This window comes from Cajanus cajan, chromosome 6 (assembly GCF_000230855.2).
Source record: "Cajanus cajan strain Asha chromosome 6, NIPB_CcT2T_4, whole genome shotgun sequence".
Classification (NCBI taxonomy): Eukaryota; Viridiplantae; Streptophyta; class Magnoliopsida; order Fabales; family Fabaceae; genus Cajanus; species Cajanus cajan.
The window spans coordinates 6,546,504-6,559,666 of record NC_138522.1 but is presented as its reverse complement, the minus strand read 5'-3'; the positions used below and the strand labels follow the sequence as shown (position 1 = coordinate 6,559,666).

Genomic DNA, 13,163 nt, shown 5'->3' with positions numbered 1-13,163 from the left:
AACTCTTAAATATGTTGTTTGTTTGTGGATGTTGTGAATACGAAGTAATATAAATTCCTAGAGATATGAATTCCTGATACGTATAATAATATCTTCCTGGTACTATAAAAGAGAACAAAGAAAAGAACATTCTCAATATTTATATGCCTATAATTAATCATGAAAATTAAAAATAATTAATTTTAAAATATTTGATAATTAAAATTAAATAATATTACAACTGTTAGATTATTATATCTCATTAAAATCAATATTAATTAGGTTTTGAAACCTATAATTAATAAAATAATTATTTTAAATTTAAATTCAAAATATTTTTGTGATTAAATTAATATTTTAAAATATCTCAAAATATGCAACTATATATATATATATATATGAGGGATTTTTTTATTCTAAGAGTAAGTTTACTTAGACTTACTACATTCAATAACTCATGTTCTACATTAAATTTCAATTATCCAACCACTGAATTTAAAGTTCTTAATGTATAGATCAAATTTGTAAATTTTTTAAAAATTTGAAAATCATTTGATACTTCGTTTCATTACTTCAAATCAATGTATAAAATAATTTTATGATTATCTGTCAATTTGAATTAATGAAATGAAGTATCAAATGATTTTCAAATTTTTTAAAAATTTGCAGATTTGTTCTATGCATTATGAACTTTAAATTCAACGATTGGATCGTTGAAATTTGATGTAAAATATAAGTTATTGAATAGAATAAGTCTAGATAGACTTGCTCTTGGAGTAAAAGAATTCCTCCTCATATATATATATATATATATATATATATATATATATATATATATATATATATTGTAAGCTTACTTTACTCAATAAATCATATTTTACATTAAATTTTAATGATTCAACCGTTGAATTAAAAGTTCTTAATATATAAATTAACTTCACAAATTTTTAAAAAATTTAAAAATTATTTTATACTTTATTTCATTAATTCAAGTCAACAAATAATCATAAAATTATTTTATATATTAATTTAAATTAATAAATAATCATAAATAGTTAAGATAATTATAATCACTAGAGAAAACGATGTACACTATGCCTCATTGTTATTTTAAAAAATAGAAAAAAAATGATAAAATGAGAGTCTATAGATAACTTAACTATAATGGCCTAATGGAGTAGTTATAGATATTAGGAAGGGTAAAAGTGTCCAAAAATATGGACACCAAAATAATATATTTTATTTATTAATAGTTATAAATATTTCTGTATTCTATCATATTATATTCTTATCATGCTTTCATATTCTCATATTCTAACTACCAATTTAATACGATTAGTTTACCTAAACAGACTCTAATAGACTTTTGTAACTTTTAATAATCTTCATTTAACAATTATTTTATTTAAAATATTAAAATTTTAAAAAATAATATGCATGTGAAATTAGAGAATTCCTTTATATATAGGTATATAGTAAAATATACCATATGTTACATATTTTTGTAGGAGATCCCACATTGATTAGGAAAAAGACTATAATAGTATATATAAATGAAGAACAATTCTTATCTAATAAATCAATTTTATAAAGTTGAATTAGATTCTTAATCTAATATTTTAAGATGGTATCAAAGTATATCAAAACCTATCTTAACAAGTATTGTTAGGCTTATCAAGCCAACAAACTTCATGCTTGAAATGTTCAATCCTCAACATGAGGAGATGTGTTAAAAATTCTACGTCGACTAGGAATAAAATCATAATAATATTCATAAGTGGAAAACAATCCTTATCTTATAAACTGATTTTGTAAGATTGAGTTAAACTCTTATTAACCCATTATTTTAAGAATTTTATCATATTCTAACTATCAAAGTTTGTTTGATCATGTTTTCTTATTCTATTCTTATCATGTTTTTATATTTTATCATGTTTGAACAAGTAGAATTCATTTAGAGATTAAGATATGATAATATATATGATGTGAGAGTGATAAAAACAAAATAAGCTTTAATCTTATGAAACTCTGCAAAGTCCTATGGCTAAGGGAGAAATGTACATTATGCTTCTCAATAGGTTGAGAACTCTAAAATTTCAGAGGTGGGACTTAAACTCATGCTATGGGAAGGTTGGAAGCTTAATAATCATTGGGCTAAGATGTTTAATTGTTATTTAGACGAATTTTATAATTTTTATAGTATATAATTTATTTTTATTATAAAATTAATTATATACTTATTTACACAATTTAATCAGTGACCCACACTTAATATTTTGACTAGGTTGATTAATGATTTTAGATTTAAAACATTGTCTAGGGGTGAGTAAAATCCATCCGATTCTATTAACTTGGTCTCGTCTGAAGAGGACTGGATGGGTTTGGGTTATTTTTCAAGTCATTTACAACCTAATTTAATGTCCAACATTTTATCAAAAATTTAATTTTCTCAATAATTGTATATTGATAGTAAAACTATTTTATTTAATAGATAATATTTTATATAGTAGGACATTATTATACTTTAAAATATAAAACATGATTTTAACTATATTTTGTACAAAATCATTTTTTATTTGTGTAATTATTTTTATTAAAATTATAAAAAACTATATAATATTTTTAAAATTATAATTATTATTCAAAATATATTTTCTTTAAAAATAATTTCTATAACAATTATTTATTTGTTTATCGAATATTTTAATTAATAATATATTTTAAATTTATGTGTCAAAATTATTAAATTATATACAAGTTAAAATGTTGAAAGTAAATTTCATAATATATATAATATTATATATATTACTATATAAATTAATACTACCCGTTCTTTTATATATATATATATATATATATATATATATATATATATATATATATATATATATATATATATATATGTGAATAATCAATTTTATCCGGACTCACAAAAGTGATGAAATAGACATCTACTATGAAGGGAAGGAGCTCCCGAAACATGCCGACAAGAAGACAAGACTTTAGAGGGCCCAAAAGCACAAATTAAGTATTTTTTTTTGGGCGTTCCAGAATCGGAACGGGCCGTTCCAAAATCGGAACGGGCTGTTCCAAGGTCCAGAACGGGCCGTTTCAAGGCTGTTCCGGTCTAAAAAATTGGGTGTTATTCTCAATACTGGAACGGGCCGTTCTGATTTCAGAACGGGCCGTTCCAGTATTGAATTTCTCACACAACGGCCATGTCCAGAACGGCCGTTCCGAATTTGGAACGGGCCGTTCTGGACCCCTTCCCGAAGTCTATAAATAGACAACTGGGGCTCATTTCTCCAGCCCTGAAAAATTTCGTCCAGTACTCTTCAGAGCTCGAAATTTTTTTTTCTCTCTCTTCCCCCTCTCTTTTGTATTTCTTAAGATCTGTGAGACACCTCTGTAGTGTGAAAGGTAGCCAAAAAGCACCTTCTTGATCATCATATTCAAAGATTCAACTCATTTGGTATCGTTTCTTCTCTTAATTTTTCTTTTATTTATTTATTATTATTATTATTTTATTTTTGTTTGTTTATTTATTTTTGTTTATGGTTTGTACATAGTGAATACGATTTGTTCCCTTTAAGATTATTATTTTTAAAAAATATATATTTAATATACGACCAATAATTATGTTAATTGAATAACATTTTTATCTTTAACATTATTAGGTCCTGGGGTTTAATGACTAGTCATTTGCTAGCTTAAACTCTCTTATATGAAATTTCTTTCTAAAGGGTAAAGATCTGTTGCAACCAATAACGTTAATTAAATAGCATTTCTATTTTTAACGTTATTGGAGGGATTTATTGATTAGCCATTTGCTAACTTGGATCATTGTGCAAAATCTATTTCTTGCAATAAAAATATAAACATAAATTTTCTTATGTACACTTATTTTTATGGTTAATGATATTAATTGAGTAGCACTTCTACCCTTTAATATCATGTAAGCCGTAAAAGTTAATATAATACTTATTCATTGTCCTATGCTTTAAGCATAATTTAGTATCAACAAATAAAAGTCAATAACATGGATTGAATAGCAATTCTATCTTTCATGTTATTGGAAGGGTTTATTAATTAGCCATTTGCTAACCCAAATCCCTATAATTTTCTAATAAAAATAAAAAAGAGGCATCTCAGATTAAAGAAATATATCTCACATACGTTTTTTTTAGGAATAAATTAAATATTTATAAATTTATATAATGTTGCGCAATTAATTAAAGGTACTGTTTTACAGGCGTTGTAGGGTGCTAATACCTTCCTTACACGTAATCGACTCCCGAACCCAACTTTAATTTTAAAGATTATCCTTTAAAGGGTTTTCCAATGTTTTTTCCTTGAAATAAAATATTGGTGGCGGCTCCATTGAATATAAAAATGTTAGCGTCATCCCGTCGTGATCCCGGTTACGACAGATGGCGACTCCACTGGGGACTTTTGAGAGTCAGACCTTATTAAATTAATTGCGCAAGATTATGACTTTATAAATATTAATTTTTCCCTTTTATTTTATTTTAATTTTGTTTTATTTATTTATTTTGTTTTTTTTTTCTACGCTTGTTTTGTTTAGATTTAAATTTAAATTAGAGTTTTATTTATTTTATTTGCATGTCTGTTTATTACCCCACACACCCACTAACACTTGTACCTCACACACTTTGGGCTCTATACCCGAGCTTGTGCGAACCTAAGAAGAGAAAGTGGCTTGATGACTGTTATTGAGGGGCTTGATGCTCACTTGACCGTTGTTGAGTCACTGCTCAGGTTGTTACTAGTAGCCTGGTTTAATCATATTGAGAGGGTATGTTCCCTACTTGTGATTGATTCATGCGCTAGGTCCTTATTTATATGATAAGGGCAACATGGGGACCAATAAATCTTGAGGAGTTTTTAGATCCACCCACAAAACCATGCACTAATAGGTGGACTTAATGACTTTCCAAAGTAGGGTGTTAACCTTAAAAATTTATTACCCTAGGTTTACCGTAATAGGTCACATTGTACTACTCTCTATCCTTCTTCTTATATATATTCATACCAACAAAAAAATGTTAATACATTCATGCATCATACATTTATATCCAATATCATTTTTTAGGTTACTTTTCTTGCCTAAAATAATTTTTTTTAATAAATAAAAGATAAATGATAAAAAGTGATGCATACATGCATATTAGGGGCATAGTAAGTCACATTTCAATTAAGTCTTCATCTCATTTATTTTTCTTTTAAACCTTAAAATAATTGATAGTATTCAATATGGAGGAGATTCAAAATCATACTAGCAATGCATCAGGGTTAAACAAGAGTATCATGATAAATGTGCTAAAAAATGACCTCCAAAGGGTAGGTAAGATCTGCCAAAATAATAGCACATTTGACTTGATATATAACTTGTTTTAGACATTATTTATTGAGGAGAGAATTCTCCCTTAAGTAATTGTTAATCACATTTTGATCTTGAGATGATTGATCTTTGTTTGAAAATGTGACTCGTACTGTTGCATTGCTAGTAAGATGACCTTATCCATTGAGGAGTGAATGCTCCATTGAAATAAGTGTCAACCCTTGTATAACTAAGGGGTTTTTGCCTCTGGCGTTAAGATGTGGGGAATAGCTCTTCAATTTGAATACAAAATCAATCTTTTCCAAAATTTATTTCTTTTTCCTTTCCTTTTCACTGTGTATTTAGAAAGTAATAAAGCAAAAAAAAAATAAAGTGTTTCCTCGACATCGTTATAGGACGCGCTCCCAAACTAAGATCATGGATGAGATAGAGGAACGCAACGAAGAATTGAGGAATGATATCAATCAACTGAAGGAACAAATGAGCCAAATTCTAAAGATGTTACAGTTTATACAGTGGTAAATGCAGAAGGGACCCCTCAATTAATCAGAGGAGAATCGACAACTTCTCCTACATATCTACCTGGTTTTACCCCAATCTCATCACAACCACAAGCTCTACATCTTAATAGACCCGACCAACAAGTTGATCCTCTAGAGGTCCAATGGCCACCATATGGCCTTCCGCCCAACTACACACCTCCAACAATCATGGACCCTTCGGATAAACACCAACCATTGGTGAATCAGCTGCCTACACGGTCGCAACCAACCCAACATGAGGTTCCACCCATGAATGCCACCTCTTACAAACATCAAGTTCCCTACCAAGCCCAAAATTCTAATTTCACCAACCAAGGGAATCCTCATCAAACTTCTGGGGGATATCAACCAACCTCAGGAATTGAGCATGTTCAGTCTAGCGAAAAGTTACAAATGCTAGAAGAGAGGCTAAAGGTTGTGGAAGGAGGTAGCTATGATATTGGTGAAGCTGTCGATCTTTGTTTAGTTCCAGACATAGAGTTCCCCCCAAAGTTCAAAGTTCCTGAATTTGATAAATATAAAGGAACAAGTTGTCCAAAGAATCACATGACCATGTACTGCAGAAAGATGGCAGCGTATGCTCGCAATGATAAGTTGCTTATTCATTGTTTTCAGGATTCTTTAACTGGGGCAGCTTTAAATTGGTATATGCATCTTGAACGGGCCTGTATTCGCTCCTGGAAGGATTTAGCTGATGCTTTCCTTAAACAATATAAGTATAATCTTGACATGGTTCCAGATAGGTTTGAACTACGTAACATGTCTAAAAAAGATGGTGAAACATTTAAGGAATATGCTTAGAGATGGAGATAAGTGGCAGCACAAGTGGAACCTCCTTTGTCTGATAGAGAAGCAGTAGCCCTGTTCATTGATACTTTACAAGCACCGTTCTATGATAAAATGATTGGGAATATTTTATCAAATTTCTCTGATATAGTCATCATCGGGGAAAGGATTGAGAATGGCATGAGGAGTGGGAAGATTGCGGTTAACTCTATTGAAATAGCTGGTTCAAGAAAATTTTCAAATGGTGCAGGAAAGAAAAAAGAAGGAGATACAAATGCAGTGACATTCAACTCCCCTAGGTCACCTAACAACCAACCTCCTTATCTCTATACCCCTCACATGGTCTACCCAAATATCACTACCGTCTCACCACATCCTCAACAACCTATCCATCAAGCTCTGCAAGCTTCACCCACAATACCTACCGCACGACCACCTCAATCTACCCAGCCATGGAACCAAAATTCTAACCATGTGAGGTCACAAAATACCCAAGATCGGAAACCAATTGAGTTTGACCCTATCCCTATCTCCTATACTGACTTGTTCCCTCTCCTACTACAAAATTCACTAGTAGTACGTTGCCCGATGAAGCCCATAGAACCACCATATCCTAGGGGATACGACGTTAATGCCAAATGTGATTATCATGCGAGAGCTATTGGTCACTCCATTGAAAATTGCAGGGCACTAAAAACCAAGGTACAAAGTTTGACTAAGGCTGGGTGGTTAAACTTTAAAGAGGACAATCCTAACATTGGGAATAACCCTCTACCAGGTCATGGAGGGCCGACAGTTAATTCTATTGAGGAGAGTAGATGGGGTCCCTCTCAGTGATCTGTGAGAAAGCTTTTGGTGTGATGGGTTTGAGTTTCCAAACTCAATAGCTATTGTTGAGCAAGACTCTTGCGAGAATGAACATGCTAGTCTGGTTCACGCTTGTCCACTGAACGTGGAACTTAACAATTGGGAGATTGTCAAGCTGCCTGTTGGTTTTTAATTCAAATTTTAAGTAATTTTCTTGTAATGTCAGTCTTATTGCTCTGCCCAAGGCTTTAAGATTTATTTCTTTAAATAAGGGCTCATGTTTTTCCTTTTAAATATTAAATAAAATGCATTCATTCTTTTTTCATCTCTTACCCTTTCCTTTCTCCTTAATCTCAAAAAAACATTCACTCATCTTTCACCTTTTACCTCTTCCTTTCTCCTTAATCTTTTTACTCAATCTTATTCTAACTTTAAAGAATGCAAAGAAATGCGGTTGAAAGTGATAATGCTAGTGTTGCATCAAATAATTTTGATTGTGCAGTTAATCAGACTTGTGAGGAAATGGAAAATGATTGCTTTAAATACTAGATGTATGCTGATAACATCAATGCTTTGCCAACTTTTCCCACCACCTTGTCCATTTTCAATGTGGGGAATGGATGTATTGGCCCATTGAGCCGAAAGCGTCAAATGGACATCTCTTCATTTTGGTTGCTATTGATTATTTCACCAAATGGGTTGGTTGAAGCCGCTTCATATGCCCATGTGACTCGAAATATGGATTGCAAAGTTCATCAAAAGGGAATTTATTTGTCATTACGGTATGCCAAGCAGAATCATCACTGATAATAGAACCAACTTAAACAACAAGATGATGACAGAATTAGGTGTTGACTTCAAAATTCAGCACCATAACTCTTCCCCATACCGCCCAAAGATGAACGGGGCAGTTAAAGTAGCAAACAACAACATCAAGAAGATCATTCAGAAAATGGTGGTGACATACAAAGATTGGGATGAGATGCTTCCATTTGCTTTACATGAGCAACAAACAAGAATATCAAAAGGATCATCAACTGGGGCAACCCCATTTCCCTTAGCTTATGGGATGGAAGCAGTCCTTCCAATTGATGTATAAGTTCCATCTTTGAAAGTATTAACGGAAGCCAAATTAGGAGAAGCAGAACGTGTCCAAACCAGTTTGGATCAAATTAAATCTCATTGAGGAGAAAAGGTTAAATGCAAATTTTCATTTATACAAAAAAAAAAGGCTCGCTAGATTGAAAACTCGAAAGGACAATTTAGGCAAAAATTAGAGCGACCCGCTAGATTGAAAACTTGAAAGAGCAATCTAGGCAAAAATTAGGGTCAACAACAAAAAAAAGGAGGCTCTCTAGATTGAAAACCCAAAAGGGCGATCTAGGAAAAAGTTAGAGCAACTCACTAGATTGAAAACTCAGAAGAGCAATCTAGGCAAAAATTAGGCTAAAAAAAAACACAAGAAAAACGCTCGCTAGATTGAAAACCCGAAAAGGCGATCTAGGCAAAAGTTAGAGCGACCCACTAGGTTGAAAACTCGAAAGAGCAATCTAGGCAAAAATTAGGGTCAACAAAAAAAAAAAAAAAGTTGGTTAGATTGAAAACCTGAAAAAGTAATCTAACAGATAAACATCTTGTCAAATTTCAAGGTATCAATTGGGGCCAGACACGGCAAAGAAAAACAAACTGGGGCAATTACATTGAATTATCCTCTCAAGTTTATTGGCGAGCAATCAAGGTTATTAAAGTGTAGTACTAGCATTGTTCATCTGGAAAGTATCACTCACGTAACAGTCACCTCCTATTGCTACCATTATACATATTGACCATTCTTGTCATACAATGACTTTCTTTGTAAACACATTTTTACTCTATTAAATAAGATCATCCTACCTCTTTGTTGCCAATTCTTTTTGCATTTTATGATAATATACTGAAAGGAAATGCATGTTACATCTAAAAAAGGAAAATTCAAGGCATTACAAATTATTTTTATGGGTTTTAAAAACCACAGTATGCTTGATAATTTCTTGATAAATGTTACCAAGCGCAACCAACAGGATAACGTTGTTTCAACTCATAAGTGCTTACAACAGCTTGAGGGTAACCCACAGGAAATAGCCAACTATCATTCAAGACAAAAGTATCCAAAGGACTCACTCATCCATGATCCTTGGCTATGTGTCACGATGAGGAATTTCTGGAAAAAAAAGAAGCAAAAAGCAAAAGCAAAAAGGGAAAGGAAAAGAAACAAAAGTTTAAGTCTTGAAAGTTGTGTCTCATAACATTTTGCATCATATCACCGTTGCATCACATTTCATTTGCATATCTTGCTTCCTAGAACTTATGACGTAGAGTTTTTACGCTAAGCACTTACTTCATATATGACTTCCTTTTTAAAGCCCAGTATCTGCCTGACACCAGTTATATCTTTCTTTTTAAAGCCCAGTATCTGCCTGGCACCAGTTATATTTTTCTTTTTTTTAAGCCCAGTATCTGTCCGGCACCAGTTACATTTTTCTTTTTAAAGCCCAGTATCTGCCTGGCACCAATTACATTTTTCTTTTTAAAGCCCAGTATCTGCCTAGAACCAGTTATATTTTTCTTATTAAGCCCAGTATCTACCTGGCACAAGTTACAATTTCTTTTGTATAAGTCCAGTACTTACCTGGCACAAGTTACAATTTTCTTTGTATAAGCCCAGTATTTACCTGGCGCGACCCATCGACTAATCCAGCACAAGCATTTGGTCGATCCAATATCAACATTCAATCAACCCAGCACTAGCATTTGATTGAATTGGCACCAACAATCGGTCGATACAGCACAAGCACTCGACCACTCCAGCATTAGCATCCAGTCCATCAACATTCAATCAATCCAGCACCAGCATTTGATTGAATTGGCACCAACATTCGGTCGATGCAGCACAAGCAGTTGACCACTTCATTAAGCACAAGCATTCAACTACTTCAGCATAAGCATTCAGTCGATCCAGCACAAGCATTCGACCACTCCATCAAACATTGACATTCGATTGATCAAGCACAAGCATTCAACATTAACATTCGGATGATCCAGCACTAGCACTTGATGATTCCAACACAACATTCTAGCATTTGACTAGCTTCAAGCAAAAGCATTGAATCTTTCAAGAACTTACTTCATCAACAATAGCTGGATAAAATTAATTCACATCTTTATTTCTTTCTTATCATAAATGATCTAAATTACCTTATTTAGATTATTTAATAAGAAATAAATAAAGAGGGGCAACTGTGAATAATCAATTTTATCCGGACTCACAAAAGTGATGAAATAGACATCTACTATGAAGGGAAGGAGCTCCCGAAACATGCCGACAAGAAGACAAGACTTTAGAGGGCCCAAAAGCACAAATTAAGTATTTTTTTTTTTGGGCGTTCCAGAATCGGAACGGGCCGTTCCAAAATCGGAACGGGCCGTTCCAAGGTCCAGAACGGGCCGTTCCAAGGCTCCAAAAAGGCCAAAAACCCTAATTTGGAACGGGCTGTTCCGAAATTGGAACGGCCGTTCCTAAAACGGAACAGGCCGTTCCTACCTCTGGAACGGGCCGTTTCAAGGCTGTTCCGGTCTAAAAAATTGGGTGTTATTCTCAATACTGGAACGGGCCGTTCTGATTTCAGAACGGGCCGTTCCAGTATTGAATTTCTCACACAACGGCCATGTCCAGAACGGCCGTTCCGAATTTGGAACGGGCCGTTCTGGACCCCTTCCCGAAGTCTATAAATAGACAACTGGGGCTCATTTCTCCAGCCCCGAAAAATTTCGTCCAGTACTCTTCAGAGCTCGAAATTTTTTTCTATCTCTCTTCCCCCTCTCTTTTGTATTTCTTAAGATCTGTGAGACACCTCTGTAGTGTGAAAGGTAGCCAAAAAGCACCTTCTTGATCATCATATTCAAAGATTCAACTCATTTGGTATCGTTTCTTCTCTTAATTTTTCTTTTATTTATTTATTATTATTATTATTTTATTTTTGTTTGTTTATTTATTTTTGTTTATGGTTTGTACATAGTGAATACGATTTGTTCCCTTTAAGATTATTATTTTTAAAAAATATATATTTAATATACGACCAATAATTATGTTAATTGAATAACATTTTTATCTTTAACATTATTAGGTCCTGGGGTTTAATGACTAGTCATTTGCTAGCTTAAACTCTCTTATATGAAATTTCTTTCTAAAGGGTAAAGATCTGTTGCAACCAATAACGTTAATTAAATAGCATTTCTATTTTTAACGTTATTGGAGGGATTTATTGATTAGCCATTTGCTAACTTGGATCATTGTGCAAAATCTATTTCTTGCAATAAAAATATAAACATAAATTTTCTTATGTACACTTATTTTTATGGTTAATGATATTAATTGAGTAGCACTTCTACCCTTTAATATCATGTAAGCCGTAAAAGTTAATATAATACTTATTCATTGTCCTATGCTTTAAGCATAATTTAGTATCAACAAATAAAAGTCAATAACATGGATTGAATAGTAATTCTATCTTTCATGTTATTGGAAGGGTTTATTAATTAGTCATTTGCTAACCCAAATCCCTATAATTTTCTAATAAAAATAAAAAAGAGGCATCTCAGATTAAAGAAATATATCTCACATACGTTTTTTTTAGGAATAAATTAAATATTTATAAATTTATATAATGTTGCGCAATTAATTAAAGGTACTGTTTTACAGGCGTTGTAGGGTGCTAATACCTTCCTTACACGTAATCGACTCCCGAACCCAACTTTAATTTTAAAGATTATCCTTTAAAGGGTTTTCCAATGTTTTTCCCTTGAAATAAAATATTGGTGGCGGCTCCATTGAATATACAAATGTTAGCGTCATCCCGTCGTGATCCCGGTTACGATAATATATATATATATAACAAATATTTAATTCAACAAGATCAATGAAATTAGTTAATTATAATTAATAAATCATAATTTGAAATTTTATTCAGTATTAAATAATTTGCAGTAGGACACATGGATGTCATAATCAATATGCAATAGGTCACTTGGGAGACAAGCTTTATACCACATCGCAACAGTAATTTGTATCACTCATGATAGGGACATAAAGCTTTGAAGTAGTTCAAGACTATTTGTAACTTCTTTCTTATTTATCAACATTTATGTATTTGGGTTTGACACTCCTAGTGTCTCCTTAATGCATTTCTTTTGGCTGATCAAACAGAAGAAAAAAATAGTGTTGGTAGTACTCCTCTAAATTTATATATAAGCAAAAAATGCTTAAATTTTTTTAACTGAAATATAAACAAATTTCAACTGAGTCAACTTTACTTAATGTTATCAATTAAAAAATACCTCTAAAATAATAAATAAGAACACTATCTATAATAAATTTGATTAATGATATTTTAGTAAATGTAGTGTATATCTTATATGAAATCATGAAAATTAAATGCATTTAACTATCTTTTCTAATATGTGTGAAATCAACTTTTTTTTTTACTTATATATAAGTCTAGAGAGAGGAATATAGTTATATTTAATGATACTACTCAAAAGTTAATGAATAATTTTTCCAATAATGAGAATGATTTATAATGTTAGATACGCAATAAATACATTCATTATTATGAAAAATGAGTAAAACGCTTATTAATAAATTCATAATA

The 13,163-nt window shown here is 31.8% G+C and overlaps 1 protein-coding gene across 1 annotated transcript; it reads left to right on the top strand.

The window, feature by feature from the left end:
* Positions 1 to 8,260: 8,260 nt before the first annotated feature.
* Positions 8,261 to 8,575, top strand: LOC145958518 (uncharacterized). The gene has a single exon (XM_083076014.1). The coding sequence runs from the start codon at positions 8,261 to 8,263 to the stop codon at positions 8,573 to 8,575; it is 315 nt and encodes a 104-aa protein (XP_082932140.1).
* The last annotated feature ends 4,588 nt before the right edge of the window (positions 8,576 to 13,163 follow it).

Bases quoted from the DNA above. Each gene is read 5' to 3' on its own strand.
- LOC145958518 (XM_083076014.1), top strand. From the start codon at position 8,261: ATGCCAAGCAGAATCATCACTGATAATAGAACCAACTTAAACAACAAG.